This window comes from Balaenoptera ricei, chromosome 4 (assembly GCF_028023285.1).
Source record: "Balaenoptera ricei isolate mBalRic1 chromosome 4, mBalRic1.hap2, whole genome shotgun sequence".
Lineage (NCBI taxonomy): Eukaryota > Metazoa > Chordata > Mammalia > Artiodactyla > Balaenopteridae > Balaenoptera > Balaenoptera ricei.
The window spans coordinates 89,654,669-89,675,556 of record NC_082642.1 but is presented as its reverse complement, the minus strand read 5'-3'; the positions used below and the strand labels follow the sequence as shown (position 1 = coordinate 89,675,556).

The following is a 20,888-nucleotide window of genomic DNA, read 5'->3' as shown; positions in this document are numbered from 1 at the left end:
ATAAGAAATTACTTTTCATGCTGAAGGCTTGCCTGAAAATCTGAGGCCAGATAGAAGAGTGGACATAATTTCCCCTGCACTCCTATTTCAGAATTTAAAGAAAAAGAAGAAAAAACAGGTGGGGCGGGGGGCACAGAGCAGCCAATGGGGAGCAGGCTGGAGGAAGAAGTACAGAGACAGTTGACCAAGTTGGGATGTTGTGATAGGAAAAAGCAGGTCTCCGGGAGCCAGCTCCTTGTGAAGGGGCCGGCAGGATGGCCAGGGACCCTAAATTCTCTCCCGCTCAAGAGGTTGCTTCCTGTTGGAACAAGAGTTCCGGCCTCCACAGAAAGATGACAGAAGGTACTGGACCTGCCGACTCCTGGGGAGTCAGGGGGACTCAGAGGCCTGAGAACAAGGAGGGAAAGGCATTTTCTAGGGAGGAGAAATGTGTTTCCAATGGGTAGAACCAGAAGTGGATTTAAACCCCTGCCACCATGTACAAAATTCTGGAAGCGGGGGCAGGTGCAGCATCTGAAAGCAGCTGGAAAACCGCCTCAGTCCTGGGAAGAGCAGCCTAGGGCTCTGGCTGCTTTCAGCTCTGATGCTGAGACAGCCGGTTCCAGCCCTGGAGCCCCACTTACCAGCTGTGCAACCCGGCAGGTGCGTCACCTCTCTGAGCCTCATCTCCTACTGAAGAGGCGGTACACTTCCCACCCAGGGCTGCTGCGGGGAATAACGTCCACAGAACAACTCAGGCACAGAGTCGGGCACACGGCTGCGGGGACACGACATGTAATCAACACATGTCACCTCCCAGCCTGGCTGGCTCCCTCACTTCCTTCAGAGCCATCGAGGCTGCTGCCATAGCCCCCTTCGATCCAGGTCACAAGGCTGCAACTGAAGGGTGGAAGAGGTCTTGCATGATTCAAAGTGGATATAAAGAAGTGAGAGGAGTGATTCTAACTTGAGATCAGAGACTGACGGCTGGTCAGGCTGCGGGGGCCACTACCTCCCATTCATGGAGCCCTGCAGGAGAGGGGCCTGCGGTGAGCGTGGGCAAAGCAGAGCAGCTGGCCATGCCGATGAAAGTGTCTATAACCCCCTCGTCCCCATTGTTCTCAGGTAATGTCAGAGCTGGAAAGAGCCACTGATCTTCTGGTTCCACACTCTCACTGCACAGATGAGGGAACAGGTCCAGAGAGGGGAAGGGCTTTTCCCAGTTACACAGCCTGGCAGAGAAAGCGCTGGGCCTAGAAATCAGGTGTCCGAACACCCAGACTGGCAGCCAGAATCCCTTTCATTAGGAAACACTTGCTCATCCACCAAGAGTATCTGATGAATTTCCTTCCAGTCTTTTAAAAATACATAAATATAATTTTTAATTATATTGAAATATAGTATGACTTAAATAATATAGTATAAATTTAAATTAAATTATACATGAACACATTCTTTTAAAAATTAATTTCATTACCTCCGGGGTTTGTTGTGATTATTCAGTGTTTATTGAATGAATGAATGAATGAATGAATGGATTTGTATTCCCACTATCCCAGTTCAGGCCTCAGTCTTTTTATGAGCTTCTCCATGAATGACAGGAATAAGCCTTTGATTGGTACCCTCCTCTGGATATCCCTTCACCAAGTGCCCTTCCTCCCCATACCCATCCAGTCCTACCACGGGCCCCAAAGAAGGGACTCAGGGCAAGGAGGGCAAACAAGGCTGCTCAGAGAATTCCTCTAACCCTGCTCCTCTCGAGGTCAAGGCTGGCCTTGGGACACTCTTCGGACTAGACTTGGCACAGATCTGGGACATCCAGACGCCATCTCCCCTGGATCCATGTCCCAGCACCCTGCTCAGCGGCTCCCTCACACTAACAAGTGTCTCTTTCATTCAGTGGCTGGTTTTGCCTTTGCTATTTCTCTCTCTTCCCCCTGGTGCTGGGGCTTGGAAAGACCCTGAGCCTCTGGTGGGACTCTAAGGGAATAATTCAATCATACAAAATTAAGGCTAGTTTGATGGGGGAATCCTTTCACAATGTATACAGATAGCAAATCATCAGGTTGTACACTTTAAATATCTTAGGATTTTACTTGTCAGTTATGCCCCAATAAAAAAATAAAAGAATATTAAGGCCAGAGCCTGGGAAACTGGCAGGGCCTGAGGGCCTGGAGATGGAGGCTTGACCAGGCCCAGCACTGCTGAAGGCAAGGGAATGAGTGAGTTCTCCAAGATGGGGCATACCCCAAGGATGGGACCTGGGAGATATCCTGGCAGGAGGTATGGGACCTGGGAGATATCCTGGCAGGAAGTGAGAGAAAGAGTCATAGACAGAGTATCCCTAACTCAGGAGGAGAGTCAGGAGTGCGTCAGATACCCGAGATCAAGGGTAAAGAGAGAGTTCAAGAAAGAGGGTGTGGCCAGCAGTGGGAATGCAGCTGAGGATGGACAGACAGTGGCCTTCCCTTCTTGAGATGGATGTGCCCACCGTCCCCTGGGAGCAAGCTTGGGGCCTGGCTGTGCCCAGAGGCCCTCAGGCTGGATCTGGTGCTGAGGAACCTCCCGGTGAGGTTGGACGGTGAGCCTGGAAGGGTGTGGACCCTCCATCAAACCCCAGGGATGAGTGCCCAAGACCCCACTGAGCAGAATCAGGGTGGGACAGAAACCAAACAAATTGCTCCTTTAAAGCCACCTGAAATTCATGTTTCAGGAATGTTTGATTTGGGGCTTCTCTTTCCTGCAGCAGGATATTTAAAGAAAACAACTCTTTAAAAGCTTCAACTCCAAAGCACAGAGCCCTCTGTGTGCCTACTTCTGGTCTCTGCTTCAGGAACAAACCTCCTTTACTCTTTGGTCTGGATTGTATCCAAGGTAGATGGAGCCCCTGGGCCAAGGTGGGTGCAGCCCACGTCCCTGCCGAGGGTTCAGAGTCGAGCCATCACAACCAGACCTTGAGGCCTTCCAGAGGCTTCCACCCCAGGGGCTCAGGGTGGCTGGCAGATGGGGGTGCCAGCTGGGAGCAGAAAGGGCCATATCCCTGCTCCAAACCCAAGTCCAGCCAGCTCTTCCCCTCGGGACAGATACTTGGTGGGGAAGAGAGGGAGCTCAGAAGTCACCCAAGGAAGGTGACCCAGGCTGGGTCTGTCTGGGATTTAAAGTGAGGCGGCCCATTCTCAGCCTTGGCCACTTCCAGATGATCCAAATCCAGAGCCTGCAAAAATGGCAGGGGAAATGTAGACAGAGGGACAGGGAGTTACTCCTGCCAGGCTCCCCAAGCCCCATCTGGCCCTCCCACTGCTCCCTTTCCAGAAGCCCTGTGCCCGTTGGGGCTATGGTTGGTGTGAAGAAGTAAAAGTCCAGAGCACCTTCCCATGGTACACTGTGTCACCCACAAGTGCCAGAGGTAGCCGGGCCTGGGCTCGAGTTTCCCTTCTGCAGATGTGGTAACAGCAGCTCTGAGAGGCTAGGGGCTTTCTTGGGGCCACACCACCAGGAAGCACAGACCCTGCCTTCCAACCCAGGTCTCCTGATGCCCCATCTTGGCATCCCACTGCGCAGCCAGGCAAAGGGCAAGCAGGAGAGTGTCTTTCCATGTTGTGTTTGCCAGGAGCTGAAGAACAGATATCTAGGAACAACTGGGCAGGGGACTTTCCCAGCCCAGATGGCCAAGGGTCCTGCCCAGGGATCGGTACTCTTGCTTGGTGACCTAATGCTCTCCCCACCCCGGCTACTAGGGGACAGATGAAGTTCAGGCACAGGACCCTAATAGGTCCTCGAATAAGCTCTGCCCGGGGCCCCATCCACCTCAGGGCTTGTGCCCAGACCAAGGACCCTCCTCCCTGGCCACTAAGCCATGGACTCCCAGGAGGACAGGGCAGGAATAGCCCAGAGGATCCTCCAGAAAACTGTCCTTACAGATAGGGAGATGGAGGCCCGAGGACTGTCCAAGGTCACGCCTACAAAAGTCATAGCATCTTCCCCACAAATCATTTTGAGGATTAAATGAGATAATACAAGCCAAGCACTTAGCCCACAGTTAGCATCAAAACGATTGTTACTATTGTTGTCACTTTCATGAGTTTGCCTATGGGAGCCAAGTTACCAGGCCTCCAGGAGAAGAAAGAGTGCCCTTCCTGTTTATAGTCCAGGCCTCTGACCCATCCGGCCTCTGACCCGCAGCGGGCGGTGGAAAGGGCTGAGAAGCAGGAGATGGGGACCCAGCCTCGCCTGGCCTCTACGTAGCTGCGTGACCCCAGGGCAAGCCCTGCTGAACCTCTCCCCAAGTGCCGGTGCCTTGGTTTTCTTCTCACTGAGAAATAAGCTAGATATTCAATGTGGGAATATTCCTTCCAGCGTGGGAATCTCCAATGTCAGCAGCAAAACAGTCCCAACCAGAAGCAGCTGAGAAAGCGTGTGCCTGGCAGGCCCCGGTCGGAGACAGACAAAGGCGCCCTGTGCAGGCCCTGCCTCTGGCCTGGCCCAGAGTTCTGGAGGTTTCCATGCCCAGGCCCAAGTGCTTCCAAGAATCACAGTTGAAAGTTATTACTTGAAAATTGTCAGACCGTTTACTTTGTGTTCCTGGAAGCTGTTGTCCAGGAAAGGTGGTGACGGGTCGGGAGAGAGACAGAGTGAACACAGGAAGAGCGCGGAAGACAGTGAAAGGAGGAAGAGGGGGAGGAGAGAGAGGAGATGGAGTGGAAAGGTGAGAAGAGGTAAGGCAAAGGCAGACACGGACAGACAGACTGGGAGGCTACAGAGAGAGGGCAGAGCTGGCAGAAGCGGCAGCAGTGGCTCCGAGCGAGGCCCGGACACAGGGTTCAGATGCCCACAGCTTTGGCTTCCTTCAGCCCGGGCACTGCCCAGCCTCGAAACTGATGCAACAGGGTGCTTTCTTAAGCAGAAACCTCCTCACCCATGCAGGGGGGCAGAGCCGTTGGGTGGTTATCTTGCTGCTCCCTTGAACACGCTCAGCCCACACCTCCATCCCCCATTGGCCGGGGGACACAAACATTGCTTGATTTTCCGTAAAACACCACAAACCTCCCCTCCGAAGCAGCCCTTCCCCTTTGCTCCCTGGCCACCAGGAAACCCATACCAAACAGCAGCCACTGTGACTGGCATCCCAAAGGCCCTAGCAGGTCACAGAGTCCTGACCCAGGCATCACCTGGACCTAGTGTGGGGACAATCACGACCATTGATGAAGCACCTACCATGTGCCCACGCTGGGGTCAAGCTCTCCACGTGCGCTGCACACTGAATCCTCATAAAGGCACAATAGAGGCAATGATTCATCCCATTACACAGCAGGAAACCAGGCCGTCCGTCTGGCTTCAGAGCCCATGCCTTAGCCACTACTCTAAGTTGAAATAAAATATAACTGCCTGTGAAGCACAGTGTCGTGACAAAGGCTAAAGGAGTTTGGCTCTGCCACTTAGAAGCAGTGCGACCGTGGAGAAGTGGCTTGTTTGCTCAGTTCTGGTTTCCGCAACTCTAAGACAAGAATAACAACTTTGGGGGTTGCTGTGAGGATTAAAGGAGATCATGTGAATCACTTAGCCCAAGCCCTAGCCCGGTGGGGCTCAGTAAAGTTTTCTAAGCCAGGACGGGCCTAGCACACCTTCAGCCCAGCCCCTTCCCTCCACCGCGCTCGGCGTGCAGGAACTGGAGGAGGATGTGGGCATCGCTGGAGCATCACCTGGGTGTCAGGCACTGTGCCCGGGTGCCCAGGAGGGTCAGCCAGCGAGGGGCCTGTACTCTGGGAGGTATCAGGATTCTGGCCCCCCGATCCCATGCTGCAGCCACCTCCTCTGTCCTATCTGTCCCTGCCCTGTCCCACCCTCAGCCACTGGCAGGGCCCCCTTGGGTGGGGTGGGCAAGGCAGGGCAGGGCTGAGCACAAGGCAGCGGGGCGTCATTATCGCTCCCAGCAGAGCTGGGGTCGGGGTTAAGCCTGCCTTCTTATCAGGTCCCCAGGCCCTGTGCTAACACGTGCTGCCTGGCTCTCCGGGGGCTGGTAGGGGGGCCCTGAGGATGCTGCTCAAGGCCTTCCTCCTCTGAAATGGTCCCAGGAGCAGGAATGGGAGAGGCAGCCCGGAAACAGAGAGCGCGCGCCTGGCTTGGACACCGTGTCACCCTAGGCAATCCCTTCCCTCTCTAGTGAAAATCTGTGAAATTGAGGGTGGAGGGGCAGCTGGATGACGTGACCCCTAAGTCCCCTCCAGCTCTAAAGAGTTAGGATCCTGTAGCCACCTGTGAGCTAGCCACTATGGTCATCCTGTTTGCAGACGAGGGAGCTGAGGCCAAGCGGAGGGAAGAGGCTCGCTCCCGCAGCATGCTCACTGGTCGCAAAGCTGAGTGACACCCAGCCTCCCGACTCCTGGCCCAATGCTCTTCCCACCCAGCACACACTCTGACCTTCTAGAAGGTCATGGAGGAAAGTGTAGAGATGACAAGGGGGTGGCTGCTTCCAGGCTCCCCCTCCTTTCTTCAGGTTCCAGGGGTGGCCTGGGGACCTCTCAGAGGGGCTCCAGACATGTGGGCACCTGGCAGCCCTGCAGGGTATTGGGGGGGGGGGGTCACTCCTTGGTTCCTGTCCAAGGGAACGCAGGGACGGCAGGGCTTCCAGGTTGTGTGTGGAGAGCTGGCCCCATTTTCGGGCCCTGATAACACCCCTCCCCGTATCAGCGGGCCAAGGAATGCGAGGGGTGTGTCTGGGCATCGAGGGCAGGTTCAGCAGAAACGTGGAGGTAGAAAGGGAAGGTGGTGCAGCTCAACGGAGGTCTCCAGCCTGGCCGGAAAGAATCTCTGAGGGCGCCCAAGGCTTAGGGGAGACGGCGCGGGGAGTCACAGGAAAGGGTGAGCTAGGTCTGCTTACACCTTGAGGAGCAGAGGAGCCTGATCCAAGGGGCTTTCCTAAAGAAATCCTAGAAATCTCAGGTTGGGAGGGCCCAGAGACCGAGAATCTACATCCCAGAGCAGGAGGGGACACGGCCACCTCTGAGAATCTGAGGAAGGTTATGTCCTTGCCCAGTGAGAAAATGAGGCCCAGGCTGTGGGGGGAGGTGGCTCACGTGTGACTTAGGACTTGCGAGGCCCTGCCTGAAACGGAGGGAGTCCCCTGTAGAGCTGGAGACAGGGACCCGGTAGGTGCAGTCCTGATGAAGCAGCCAGGACCACAGAAGGACGGCAGCAGGTCAGGCAGCACTGGGCCACCCCAGACTCTGCGGCCTGGCCTTCTCAGCGCCCTGTGGAGCTGGGGTTCTGGGCAGGCACCATTTGGGCACCCAGCCAGTTCCATGAATATCCCTCCATCCAGGCTTTGGCCCAGGTTCCTGAATCTTCTTCCTCTCTGGCGGAAGCCCAGACCGCCCTGAGGACTCCCATTTGGGAGGAGGACTGAGGGCCTCTCCTCACCGCTGAGCAGCCTGGGCTGAGCTGAACACACACAGAGGCCACTCACACAGATCTGTGTATCACATACACACCTGGGGTCTGGGGCTCAGAAAGTCCCATGCTCTCGTCCCCTCACCCTGTGACCATGGACTGTGGGCTTCCCAGACAGGAAAGGCTGCTTCAGCTTTACTTGTAAACGTGGGCCCTAAGGATTTTAAATGTGGCCACTGAGGCCATTTACAACAAAGCTAAAACTAGGCTGCCTTTTTCTATGGCAGTGAGTACCTTGCATCCCTCCCCAGAACCCAAGGTTAACCCTGAGAGAGCTGAGAAAAGGCTTGAACCCCAAGGGGGGCTTGGGACTGGGGAGACCCTGGGACCAAGGCAAAGGAGGCGAGAAAGAACTGGAGTCCCTGGGTTGAATGAGGCTGGCCAGGAGGCCGAGAACCAGAGCCACAGGGGTGGGCGAGGCTGGGCCTGGGGCTGCCACAGACAGGGCGGGAGGAAGAGGGAAGGGCAGCCTCAAAGGGGACCCAGCGTAGAGAGAACTGGAGCCGAATCCTGCATCGTAGGTCACCCACCTCTCCAGGCTGGGCCCCCAACACACAAGCACATGTGCACACACAGGCACACACCTTCGCAGGCCCCTGGGGTGCTCATCCGACCCTTTGGTGACGTCCTTCCCTCTCACCTTCACCGCACCCCACTGCAGCTGGATACACGGTGGGTAGGAAGCAGTGTGGTCAGTGTCCATCCTCACCGCCTAAGGCAGCAATTCGGTAACTCCAGGGTGGTAGGATCCCATGGAGCACTTGATGGTAATTCAGATTCAGATTCCTGTCCTCCCCCCACCCTGAGATTCTGAGTCAGTGGTCTGGGGCCCAGGTAATTCTGAGAAGGTGGTCCTTGGAGGGATGCTGAGTGGTCTGCTAGCTGTGTGGTGGAGAAAATAATCATAATCATACTGGCTGCATTCATTGTGTGCCTACCGTGTACCTGGTGTTTTTCATGAACCACCTCGTTTCATCCTCTGACAACCTTCCTGGAAGGTGCCATTATTTCCATTCCCAAGGTCAGACTCTGGCCACTAGAGGAGCCACAGTTTGATTTGGTTCCCTCCATTCACCCCAACCTACCCACACACACAGACTCACAGGGCCTGGGACCCACCCCAGGGACAGGACCAGAACCAGCACCTGACTCCCCATTAGGAGGACATGGCCGGGTGAGACCCACCTGCAGGAAAGTTGCAGCGTTGGTCTGTGACGGAGAACACTCCCACGCCCCCCTCCCCCGCCCCCACCACCCGGGATGAGGCAGGGGGACCAGCCCACCCGCGAGGCTCCAGGGGGCACGGCTGGACCGGGCCAGGCTTGGAGAATTCCCAGGTGGCGGGCGCCCCCTGCAGCCAGATAGGGGTGCTGCAGGGCAGAGGCGGGACTTCGGGCTCACACCCAGGCATTGCTGGGTTTTCACTTCCATCGTCTCCAGCCGTCGCTGTGGCTGTTACGGTTGCCCCATTTTAAGGATGAGAGCAAGGTTGAGTGTCTTGCCCGAGGTCGCAGAGGACCCTGGCTCCTCCCTCCCAGGGGCTTTGTCCCAGCCCTTCAGGGCCCGCCTCATCCACACTCTCTCGCTTCGAGGACAGACAGTGCAGCAGGGCAGCTGTAGGAGGTAGGCAAAGGGTATTTAATGGGCTTTGGGGGGGGGGGGCGGGTCTCAGCACTCCCGCCAGGCGAGTGGGCAAGGGCAGGGCACAGAGGTCTCCACAAGGGGCTCAAGCGGTGAGGTTCGGCTGCGGAGGCTCCTGGCATCTCCCAGTGCGAAAGGGCAAGTGGTAGGCGGAGCCTCGTCTGGGGGCCTCCTGCAGCAGGGGCAGCACCGGGCTGGCGTGGAGCTAAACACACGGTGGGGGGGATGCAGGCTCTCCCTAAGCCCCGCCCCGCAGCCCACCCACTGGGGAGCAAGAGACTGCCCAGACTGTCACCCACCACCCCAGAATGTCACTGCAGGGGCTCTGGAGGGGCTGTGGGTTACCCACCCCTACATCATTCTTAATGCTCCACTTCCACATGGTTCATAGACTGGGCTTCAGAGTAGAAGGTGCCTTTAAATAAAGGAATTACCCCCCTCCCACCCCTGCCAATTATAAACCACTGGACTAGTCTCAATCCTCATAAATAGCTGAGGAAACTGAGGCCCAGAAAGGGTAAGTGACTGGCCCAAGGCCACCCAGCAAGTGAGTGGTGCGGCCTTTTCCCTTTGTGTCTCCAGGGACCCCTGGTGTATTCTGGAGGCCTGTGACTCTACTGCCAACACTCTTCAGGCCTATAATCCCCCTCTCTCGAGCTTAAGTGCTCCAGCTTCAGGGCCAGCCCAACATTGGGGGGCTTCTCCCAACACCTGTACAATCCGCAGACGCCCCCTCCCAACACACACAGGCACACGTGCACGCTGCACACACACACACGCACACACACACTCCTCACCTCCTGGAGGGCTGCAGCCTCACCACTCCCTGGGGGCCCCTTCCCTGGTTTGTCGAGACCCAGAGGTTGGGACTGGGGGCCAGACCCAGGCCCAGGGAGGTCTGGGGGACTGAGCGCGGAGGGGCACATCGGGAAGTGCGTGTTCTGCCTGGGTACCCAATCAGGCCCCACCACTCTCTGCAGCCGGACAGCTTCAGCCATGTACCTGGGGAGCAACAAGCCAGATGCGAGTGGTCATGGCCCTCCTGGCCCGGTCCCCCTCAGCCTGGGGAGCACACAGCCTGGGCATGGCCCTGCAGGGAGCTGTCACCAACCTCACCCAGGCTGCCATGCCCCTCTAACCCCATTTCTTAGAGGAAGAACCCACAGAGGCAAGGAAGGGGAAGCTCCAGAGGCTCCCGCAATGCCCTGGAGACAACTCCAAAAGAATAAGAATAGTGAGCGTAAGGAGATGGGAGCTATGCTAAGGGGCCAGGGGAGATGACCCAGCTTCACCCCACCCCCCCAGCGCCAGGGGCCACCGCTCAGGCCTCTGGTTTGCCAACTCACTTGGGTCCCAGCGGTGCACAAATTGTTAAATACCAGTTGCTGGCACAGCCGTGGTCGAAGGGGTTGTATCCTTGCAGGTATCGGCACTGGGCGGGAGGAGGGGGGGTCGAGGACAGGAAGAAGAGCTCAGAACCCGCAGGACTGGGCAGGCCACCCCCACTGGCCCTCCCTGCACCGGTCAGCTCAGCCCAGGGCTGCAGCAAGACTCCAAGGACAGAGGAGCCAGGAGAGTCAGGCGAGGCGTCCCCAATCCACTTCTGAGCAGCTCTGGCACTGCACCCACCTCTCCTGCCTGCTCAGGGATCCTTCCCCATCACCTTGTATCCCCTTTCGCACTATCCTCCCTCTCTGTCTCATTTGGCCACACACATCCTCCTGCTACCTCCTTCCAGATCCTTTCGGATCTTCCTTTTGCTGATAAACTGCTCCAAAGACAGTTCCACCGATGTTCCCTCAACTCCTCTACTTTCCCACGTCTCATTCTTTTCTAAAATTGTGCCTTCACTGAACTTCACTATCTGGAAGGACGGTTTGTGGTACCTAATCATATTTCCCTAACCAAAATCACACGGCCTTGGAAATCTGGGCTCAAGCTCCTGAGCACCCAATGCTTGACCGATGTCAAGCCCAAAGGTCAAGTCCTCCCCTGGAAACTCTGGACCAGGTTTTCTCCTCCTCCCCTCCTTCTGCCCATCAGCCTCGCCCCCTCCTCCTTCCCAGCACAGGCTGAGTCTCATGGGGACTTCAAGAGCCTTAGCTACAAAGTGTTTGTCATGTCCTAAAGTGGCCCAAGAGCACCTCTGCCCACCACCAGTTCCCCTGTGTCCCATGCCCTTAACCACTGTGATTTTTTTAGTTCTCCCTACTTTAAGGTGTTTCAAGAATTTAAGGGAAACTGGCATTCTACTCTCAATTTTAATTAAATGGTTAGAAGAGTTTGATTAAATTTACAATCAGAATTTTAAATCTAGAGAATAAATTTTGATTTATTAGATGTACACGAAGAATAGAAAAATGTTGATTGCTCAGTGCTTAAAGGAATGGTAATTGTTTAATGAATTCACAAGAACTGACTAATAAAGTAGAGCCCTTCCTCTCCTCATATGGGACCCTCAGAATGAATGGAATCCAACAGCTTGGAAGTTCCCAGACTGTCCTCTCTCACCAGCTTCAGGCCTGGTCTCCTGCTCCAGTTTTGTATCTCAAACGCCCTCATGCTCCACAGGACCAAAACCAAAGTGGGTATCTACTCGCCCCATCTCCTGCCCAATTCCCTGCTGCCTCTGCTCTCTCTCCCCTTCTTCCCCGGGGATCGGGGAGTCAGATTTCTCTCTCTTTCTCTCTCTCCTTCTCTCCCAAAGCATGATGGATTCCTTTGTTTGTAGGTTCACTCATTTGTTCATAAATATTTGGGGACCTCAACACTGTTCCAGGCATTGCTCTGGGGACTGAGGACACACCACAGACAACAAAGCCAGCCTTAACTTTCAGGGTGCTGAGGGCAGTTGGGGAGTGGTCAGGGCAGCACAGAGAGGGGATTGGTGAGAAGAGCAGGCAGCCCGGCCAACACTCCAAGGTGCAGGCAGGGGAGCAGCAGCCCAGGGCAGCAGAGAGAGCTGGACCCTGAGAGGCTGGGGAAGGGCCACAGCAGGTACATTCTGTTTCAGATGCTGCTCTGTGCAGCCTGGAAAGATTAGTCTCAGGATTGCCCGCTGGCTTTGGCCACTTGGAGAGTGTAGCATCAGTATGACAGTGAGGACAGAGGCTGGGCTGAAGTGGGCTGAGGAAGGTGAAGAACGACGCTAGTGAGCACAGCCAATGCTTTCAGCAAATCTGGTTGCGCTGGAGGGGAGAGTACAACAGGGGAGGCCTGTGATATTAAGGGATGTTTGCTTTGTTTTTAAGATGTGAGAGAGAAGAACATGTGTACTGATGATGGGAAGGAATGGCAATAATGATGACCTATGGGGCACTTACTCACACCAGCCACTGTTCTATGTATCTCACACATATTAACCCATGCTGTCCCCTTTTACGGATGGGGAAACTGAGGTACCAGATGGCTAAGTAACACAGCCAAGATCTCCCTGCTGTTGTGTTGTGGAGCTGTGATTTGAATTTATGTGGTCTGGCTCCAGAACCCTTGTGATCTAAGCAAGTGGCCCAGCAGAAGTTGTGGTCAAGGGATGGAGGTAAGAAGGGAATAAAGTTGAGGTGTGTGAGGAATGCCTGAAATGGGTTCTGGTAATGGGAAAGAGCCCTGCCTGGTGAATCTCAGAGTGCAGACCACATTTAGGTTTCTTAAGGCTGGAGATCCTGGATTGGGACAGCCCCATCTGAGCAGGGGACGGAGGGCAGGCCTATGGCCTGACCTGGGCTAGAAGAACCACAGGATATGGGAAGGGAGAATGCTGCCCAGGAGGGGCTGAAATGAGGGACTGAGGCTGGAGAGAGAAGACATGCAGACCACAGGGAGCTGATGAGTCAGGGCTGCACAGAGGAGTCACAGGTGGGCTGGGAACCAAACATGGGCGGGGTGGAGTGATTAAGTGGTGACTGGAAGGATGGGAAATGGTGGGCAAAGAGGGTTCCTCTGTCCTTTCAGCTGTCTCAAGGTCTCCAGCCCCTCCCTCCTTGATGTGACCTATGACAGTCTTCCTAAAACAGCCTTTAGTCAAGTCATTGTCAGGTGGAAGGAATCCCATGGCAAGGGTGTTCACTTTTACCACTCGTAATCAACACAGTACTGAAAGTCCAAGACAATGCAGTAAGAAAAGAAAAGGAAATAAAGCCATACACGTTGGAAAGGAAGAAATGAAACGGTCCTTTTCACAGATGACATGATTTTCTATGTAGAATCAACAAAAAAACTATTAGAACTAATAAGTGAGCCTAGAAAAATTGCAAGATTCAAGACTAATACACAAAAATCCATTGTATTTTCTTATAATAATAAACAAATGGAAATGAAATTTTTAAAAATTATAATAGCACACAAAAATGAAATACTTAGAAAAAATCTAACACAATGTAGTCAAGATCTACATGCTGAAAACTGTAAGACACTAATGAAAGAAATCAAAGAAGCCCTAAATAAATGGAGAGTTATACTACTTTCATGGGTTCAAAAACTCAATATTGTTAAAATGTCCATTTTCAAAATTGATCTATACATTCAACACAATCCAAATGAAAATCTCAGCAAACATTTTTTGCAGAAATTGACAAAGCCGCTTCTAAAACTTATAAGGAAAATCAAGGTAACTAGAATAGCCGACAGAACTTTGAAAAAGAACAAAGTTGAAGAACTCACATTGTATGATTTCAAGACAATATAAAGCTACTAAGCAAGACAGTATGGTACTGGTAAAAGAACAGAGAGTCCAGAAATACACCTACATCTCTATATTCAATTGATTTTTGACAAATGTTCAAAGGCAACTCAATGGAAGGATAGTCTTTTCAAAAAATGGTGCTAGAACAACCCATAAGCAAAAAAAAAAAAAAAAAAAAAAAAAAAATCTTGACCCATACCTTGCATCATATACAAAATTTAACCCCAAATGAATCATAGTCCTAAATATAAAACCTAAGACTATAAAACTTCTAAAAGAAAACGTATAAGAAAAATCTTTGTGACCTTGGGTTAAGGAAAGATTTCTTAATTACACACCAAAAGCACAATCCATAAAAGAAAAAACTGATAGGGGGACTTCCCTGGCAGTCCAGTGGCTAAGACTCTGTGCTCCCAATGCAGGGGGCCCAGGTTCAATCCCTGGTCAGGGAACTAGATCGCACATGCCGCAACTAAGAGTTCGCATGGTGCAGCTAAAGATCCCACGTGCCACAACTAAAAGATCCCATGTGCTGCAACTAAGATCTGGCAAAGCCAAATAAATGAATAAATAAAAATAATAATAAAAGGAAAATGTATTAAAAAAAAGAAAAGAAAAAACTGATAACATATTTCAAAATTTAAAACTTCTGATTTTTGGAAGACACTGTTGAGAAAATGAGATGACAAACGACAGACACGGAGAAAATATTTGCAAAACACATGTCTGAATCCTGAATAAATAAAGATTTCTTAAAACTCAATATTAAGAAAACTACCCAATTTTTTTAATGGGCAAAAGACTGGAACAGATATTTAATCAAAGATATACTGATGGCAAATAAGAACATGAAAAGATGTTCAAAATCATTAGTCATTAGGAAAATGCAAATTAAAACCACAATAAAATGTCACTACACATTTATTAGACTGTCTAAATTTTTAAAAAAACTCACAAAGCCAAATGTTAATGATGCAGAGCAACGGGAATTCTCATATATTCCTTATGGGAATGCAAAATGGTACAGCCATTTTGGAAGACAATTTGGCAGTTTCTTATAAAGTTAAACATACAGTTACCATATGACCCAGCAATGCCAGCCTTAAGTATATACCCCCCCAAAAATGAAAACTTGTGTTCACATGCCTGTACACCAATGTTTATAGTGGCTTCATTTATAATCACCACGAATGGGAAACAACCCAAATATCCTTCAATTGGCGAATGGGTAAACAAGCTGTGGCACAGCTATATGATGGAATACCACACAGCAATAAAAAGGAGGAAACTCCTGATGTGGGCAACAACATGGATTAATCTCAAATGCCTTAGGCTAAGTGAAAGAAATCAGACTCAAAAAGCTATGATTACATTTATGTGAGATTCTGAAAAAGGAAAAACTATTGGGATAGAAAACAAATCAGTGGTTGCCGGGGGCTGCAGATAGGGAAAGAAACTGACTCAAAAGGCCATGAGGGAATTTAGCGGGGGGTGGGGGAACGGCGGGTTGGGGTTGATGGAACTGTTCTAAATCTTGGTTATGGCGGTGGTTACAGGACTTATAAGTTGGTCAAAACTCATACAGCTGTGCACTTAAAAGGGTGAGTTTTACTGTATGTAAAGAAAAAATCCTATCAAGGCTCTCGGGTTTCCACAGCACCAAGATTAAATTATCCACCTGACTTCTTTGCCTTTTAAATCTGGCCAATCCCAGGCAGACCACTTGCCCATGCCACAGCTGCTCCAATTAGAACTGTTTCCTCATCATCCTATCAACATTCCACAGGCTTTCAGGCTTCCCAGCTTTTTTGCAAGCTTTGCCCGTCACTGCAAAGCCCTTCCCTCGATTTATGCCCGTCCGAAACCACTAAATGGCACGTCCTACTCTACACTGAAGTCCTCACTGAACTCTCAGTGCTCTGAGTCTGTGCTACACAACGTAGGCAGGCCCCTCTCCCAGAGTGTTCGCGGGTGTCTGGCGAGGGTTACTCTGATTTCAGGTTCCTTGTCAACACAAGCGCAGGATGCAGCCTTACCTCTCCGCCCATAGCTCAAAATAATGCGCACGCGCCTAGCACACAGTAGCGCACCTTCGACGCAGCGCACCCAGGAAGGAGAGTGACCACCGAGCTCCAGGAGGAGGTGAGATTTGAGCTGAATTTGGGTCTGGAAGGGCTAATGAGGCACCTTCGAGAGAAGTCAGGCCATCAAGGACCAGGGCGTTGCAGAAAGCGGAAAGTGCGGAAGTCCGGGAGGGGCAAGGTGACCACCCACAGCCCGATATAGGGGCGCCCCGCTCGGCCCCACGTACCTTGCCCTCGTAGGAGCGCTCGGCCGCGCTCACCGACATGGCCTGGATGAGCAGCAGCAGGAAGAGTGGCACCAGGAAGCCGGCGGCGGGTACAGCCACCACGATGCTGCGCACCAGCTAAGGAACAGCGCCTCCGGCCGGTCCTCCTTGGCCCCGCCCTTCACCGACCCCGACCCCAAACAGCCCCGCCCACAAGCCCCGCCCACCCTCTCGCTGTGCTCTATCCCAGTGTAAACCTCACCTCACCCTGCTGTCCAGGCCCCCGTGCCACCTCTAGCACTTCCTCTCCTCGACCCTGCTAGATGCTCAACCCTTCGCATTTCCTCCTATCCCCACCCATCTGCCCGACCCTACCCACCGTCACCTAGTCCCAGACTGGTCCTCCCGAGCGGCTTCGCGGAAAACCCCGCCCACCATTACCTCTGCACCAACCCCCCCCCCGTGACGCCCCTCCTCCGCTGTCCCCGCCCTCCCCACAGCTCCCCTCGTGGGTCCCGCAGCCCAGCAGATACGCAATAACCTTGTCCATGGAGAAGGGCAGGTGGGTCGTGCGCACCAGGAAGATCAGACAGGTGACCAGCATGGCACCTGAGTAGAGGCATAGTGACAGGACGAGCAGCATAAAGAAGCGAAAGTTGCGGTGACCGATGCAGTTATTGACCCACTTGCAGTGGTGATCAAAGTCCTAGGTGAGAGGGAGAGGGGGACCTCGAGGACCCAACCTCTGACCCAGGCTCCATCGCCCCCAGATCTGAGGCCTTACCCCCACCCTCTAAGCCACCTGCCCTTGGCCTCAGGCACTGGCTCCCATTTCTAGGGAGACAGTGAGCCACAAAGTCCCTAACACTGCTGGCATTTCTGTGGTTAGAGCACCATACGGCTCTGTGGCTCACATAGTTTCATGTCAAGAGGGCTTTAGAGCCGGGGCCTGCTGGTCTTCTCTGGGACACATCCTGGTGTAACTTCAGGCAGGACATAGAATATCTCTGGGCCTCTGTTTTCTTATCCACTGGATGAGCCTAATAATAACACCCTTGCCCAGCCAGTCTCCCAGGGTTGTAAGGACCAGTTAAGACAGCACATTGGTAAACTGTTGCAGGCTGTGCACTTAGAGCCCAGGAGACCAGGAGACCCTCTGGCCTGGACAGCCAGAAGAGGACAGGCAAAGTTCCCCTGGCCAGGCCTGCAACCTGCCTGAGGGCCTCGGGCATCTAGTGTCAGTGAGCCCTCGATAGGTCAGGGGTATCTTTCCTTCCCCTGGCCTGACCAGGCCCAGCATAGATGTGGATGCCCCTCTGCATGTCAGCACCAGTGCAAGAAAGGGCCAGCCTCCCAGGAAAGGTGCAGGCACAGCGGCAGTGACTTGTATGAGTGACCAGGAGTGACTGGGAATTACTGCCACCCGTGGTCTTTAGCAGTCCTGGAAGTAGTTTCACACCGACCACAGGCCCCGGTGTGAGTGGGCCTCCTGGTCCCAGGCAGGTGCTGGGAGGGTAGGTGGGCAGGCGAGAGGGGCACTTACCTCCACACAGATGTTGCACTGGGGGCAGTGGTAGGTCCGGGGCGGGCGGTGGAAGCAGCACTTATGGCACCACTGCAGGCGGAAGGCCCTGTGGTTCACCCATACCACATGCACCATCGTGGGGCCCTGTTCATTGGAGCCTAGCATGGGAAAAGGATTGAGCAGCAGCAAGAGGCCCTTCCATCAGTCTGCTGTAGCAGAAGGGTGTGGGCACGCAGCCCCACAGCATCACTGGGCTCCAGGAAGGGTGGGGACCAGGTGGGCAGGGGAATCCTTAGTCCCCATTGAGTAAGCTGGCCAAGCTTAGAGAGGCTGACAGTCAAAGGGAAGGTGGATTTCCAGCCCGAGGAGTTCTTTGAGAACTCAGGCCTTTGCCACTGTGAGCGATGCTTTAAGGAATCTGTGTGGTAGGAAGGAGGAAGAGAAAACCGAGTGGTTGTGAAGAGCTAGCTTCTCTACCCAGCCTCCCCTAGCCCTCCCCTCCAAGGCAACTGGAAAACCTCCAAAATTCTGTTTTTCCACACCTCCGTGGCTCGAGAAATGAAGTGCCAGATGCAGGGCTTGAGCACAGGAGGACATGGGGTGAAGGGGTCCTGAGACCCCAGGCGGGGAGATGGAAGGAGCACTTTAGGAGTCATCCCAGCAGGCAGGAGCCCTTCGGGTGCTGCCTCCTTCTCCCAGGGGGCCAGTGTCTCACCTTGATGCAAGATGCCAGGGTCTGAGAAGTTGAGTGAAACGAGACTGAAGAAGGTGAGGATAAAGAGGAGGCCTGTGATGACGGGAAAGGACCATTCCCCGTTCTGGGCTAGCCACCTGCAACTGAGACCAGAGCAGGAGTCAGCCCTGATCTGGGGTGGCCTGAAGCTCCCCCCAGGACCCAGTCCACCCAGTCAGGACCCACAGACCATAAATCCTGGTCTAAATATCCAGGCTAGTGACAGATCCATAGAAATTCCACCAAAGGTCATTGAGTATTACCAGCCACCCACAGCTCCCAGATGCACCAAGCACTCTATACCTCTGTGCCTTTGCACGTTCAGTTCCCTCTGCCTAGAACCTCTTCCTTTCCCTGACCCCCCTTCTGCACTCTCCCTGCCTCCGTACTATCGTTATGTGTTTTCCTTTCTGTTGCTCTGTAAGAAACCTGTCAGCTTGTGTGGGAGACTTACGGGAATGCGAAGAAGAGGCCACTGAAAACGACCAGCAGCACCACGTTGAAAGCAGCAAATAGGCTCGGGAGGATCCAGGGGAGTGGGGCCTGAGGCGGGCGATGAGGCTCCTTCAAGAGCGGCATGGCTGGACGTCCCATGGCCCAGGGGAGATTAGGGCTCTCTCCCCACTGCTGGTTCCAGGATCTCCGTGGCAACAGCAGCCTCAGAAGCCACAGCCCAGGGTGGAGGGAAAGAAGTCCCAGAGTGACATCACAGAGGCTGAGGAGAATGGGGGCTAGGGGCTGTTCAGCAGCGCTGTCTGCCACCTGTGACCGTCACTTCCAACAGCAAACCATACCCCTACTTGTGCTGGGGACTGAGAGGTCCTGCCCCTGCGAGGTTCGAGACTACATGAGATTAGAGAAACAGGTGGGGAGAAGGTGGGTGATGCTACTCACCCTTTCAGGCTCAGTGCTAATCAAAGCAAACGGTGTTCATTGCTCTATCTCCATTTTTTCCTTGTTGTTGTTACAAAATTGCACTTTGGGGGAGGAGGCAGCTAAATCTTCCCTTGTTTCCAGGGTTGGCTTCACAACGCAATTCTGGTCAATGGGACATAAGTGGATGTCGGAGGGTTTCTAGAAAGGCTTTTGCTTTCCTGATAACAGGGGGAAAAGACACAGTTGGTGCAGCTTTGCCCCTTTCTTCCTGTTTTGAACCTAGACGTGCTGCCTTGGTCCACCTCGACCCATTAGGCAATAAGTCAACATGGGACACGAACAGAATGACAATAATGACACTGAGTCACTGCCCCAGCCTTGAACTGCCTCCCTCTGAGCTGTTTATTATGTGAGAAAATAACTGGGTTTTCTGTTACATACAACTGATATTTGTCATTTATTTTAGTCACTGAGCATCTGAACCCCTCTGTGTTTGGAGGATCCCTGAACTATAAAGTCTTGATGAAGGGCAAGGACTCTTTCTCCATCCCAGCTGAACCTGAAAATGCCAGATACTTGCATTCGAAGCCTCTCTTGGAGCTAGCACACAGGCCTGTGACTTGGGCGCCACCAATTAGCCTCAGATCTGCTACCACCAACCAACTGAGGAGTCCACTGAGATGCAGCAACTGTCCTTTTAAAACTTAAGATCATGGCCTCCGATTAGAACCTTCCAACTGCTTCCCTGCCCACTCAGAGTAAAGTTCAAAGTCCTTACCATGGCCTTCAAGGCCCTCCCTGATCTGGCCCCACTAACTTTCTGACCTCATTTCCCAACACTCAGCCCCGTACTCACTCCACACTCGCCAGGCACACTGGCCTCCATGCTGTTCCTCAAACACACGTGGTATAGTCCAGTCCTGGGTTCTTCACACTTGCTCTTCTCTTTCCCTGGAATTCTCTGCCACATATATTCACAGAACTTGCTCCGTCACTTCATTGTATTCTTTGTTCCAGCGGTGCCTTCTGCCGTTATCCACATGCCTGCATCTCCAACTGTTTCCTTACGATAGATTCCTAACAGTTGGATTTAGGCCCAATGAATGCGAATATTGAAAACATATTTCAGAGTCGAGTCGTTGCCTTACCCGACTTGGACGTGTCTCTCGCCTGCGTCCACTCTTCGCGTCCTGTCATTCCAGTCTTGTGCTGCCCAGTGCCCGCCCGCAGGATGGCCCATGAGCAGATCTGCTACTCGGACAAGTACTTCGATGAGCACCACGAGTACTGGCATGTCATGTTACCCAGAGAACTTTCCAAACAAGTACCCAAAACCCATCTGATGTCTGAGGAGGAGTGGAGGAGACTTGGGAGTCTAGGCTGGGTTCATTACACGGTTCATGAGCCAGAAGCACACCTTCTTTGCTTCATACGACCTCTTCCAAAAGGTCAACAAAAATGAAGTATATCTGGGGATCATCAATTAAATCTTTTTCAAATTTAATGTATATCTGTATATAAGGTAGTATTCAGTGAATACTTGGAAAATGTACAGATCGTTCATCCATATCTGTGCATGAGCTGTATTCTTCACAGCAACAGAGCTCAGTTAAATGCAACTGCAAGTAGGTTAACTATAAGGTGGTTAAGATAAAATTTCTTCTAGTCAGTTTTTCTCTTAATATAAGTGCCTGTTTGACTTTACCTGTTACTTTTG

The 20,888-nt window shown here is 52.9% G+C and overlaps 2 protein-coding genes across 3 annotated transcripts; one reads left to right on the top strand and one right to left on the bottom strand.

Moving 5' to 3' along the window:
• Nucleotides 1–9,042: 9,042 nt before the first annotated feature.
• ZDHHC19 (zinc finger DHHC-type palmitoyltransferase 19) lies at nt 9,043–18,889 on the bottom strand. The gene is made up of 8 exons (XM_059920872.1): nt 18,750–18,889; nt 18,278–18,399; nt 17,581–17,720; nt 16,571–16,743; nt 16,059–16,164; nt 10,413–10,498; nt 9,864–10,068; nt 9,043–9,271 (listed from the first exon to the last, which is right to left on the bottom strand). Exons 1-8 carry the CDS (start codon nt 18,887–18,889, stop codon nt 9,152–9,154), a joined length of 1,092 nt encoding a protein of 363 aa, XP_059776855.1. The 3' UTR covers nt 9,043–9,151.
• LOC132364763 (cyclin-dependent kinases regulatory subunit 2-like) lies at nt 15,838–20,888 on the top strand. 2 transcript variants are annotated; one of them, XM_059920873.1, is made up of 2 exons: nt 15,838–15,889; nt 18,721–20,888. In XM_059920873.1, the coding sequence occupies exon 2, from the start codon at nt 20,271–20,273 to the stop codon at nt 20,631–20,633; it is 363 nt and encodes a 120-aa protein (XP_059776856.1). In that variant the 5' UTR covers nt 15,838–15,889; nt 18,721–20,270; the 3' UTR covers nt 20,634–20,888. The 2 variants fall into 2 exon arrangements, with proteins under 2 accessions (XP_059776856.1, XP_059776858.1); XM_059920875.1 differs by having other exon boundaries at nt 15,848–15,889; nt 19,638–20,888.

Bases quoted from the DNA above. Each gene is read 5' to 3' on its own strand.
- ZDHHC19 (XM_059920872.1), bottom strand. From the start codon at position 18,889: ATGGGACGTCCAGCCATGCCGCTCTTGAAGGAGCCTCATCGCCCGCCT. The intron at 16,744-17,580 runs GTAAGTGCCCCT...CCTCTCACCTAG, and splicing joins AGTGCAACATCTGTGTGGAG to GACTTTGATCACCACTGCAA. The intron at 10,499-16,058 runs GTACGTGGGGCC...CCTCCCGCCCAG, and splicing joins AGCGCTCCTACGAGGGCAAG to TGCCGATACCTGCAAGGATA.
- LOC132364763 (XM_059920873.1), top strand. From the start codon at position 20,271: ATGAATGCGAATATTGAAAACATATTTCAGAGTCGAGTCGTTGCCTTA.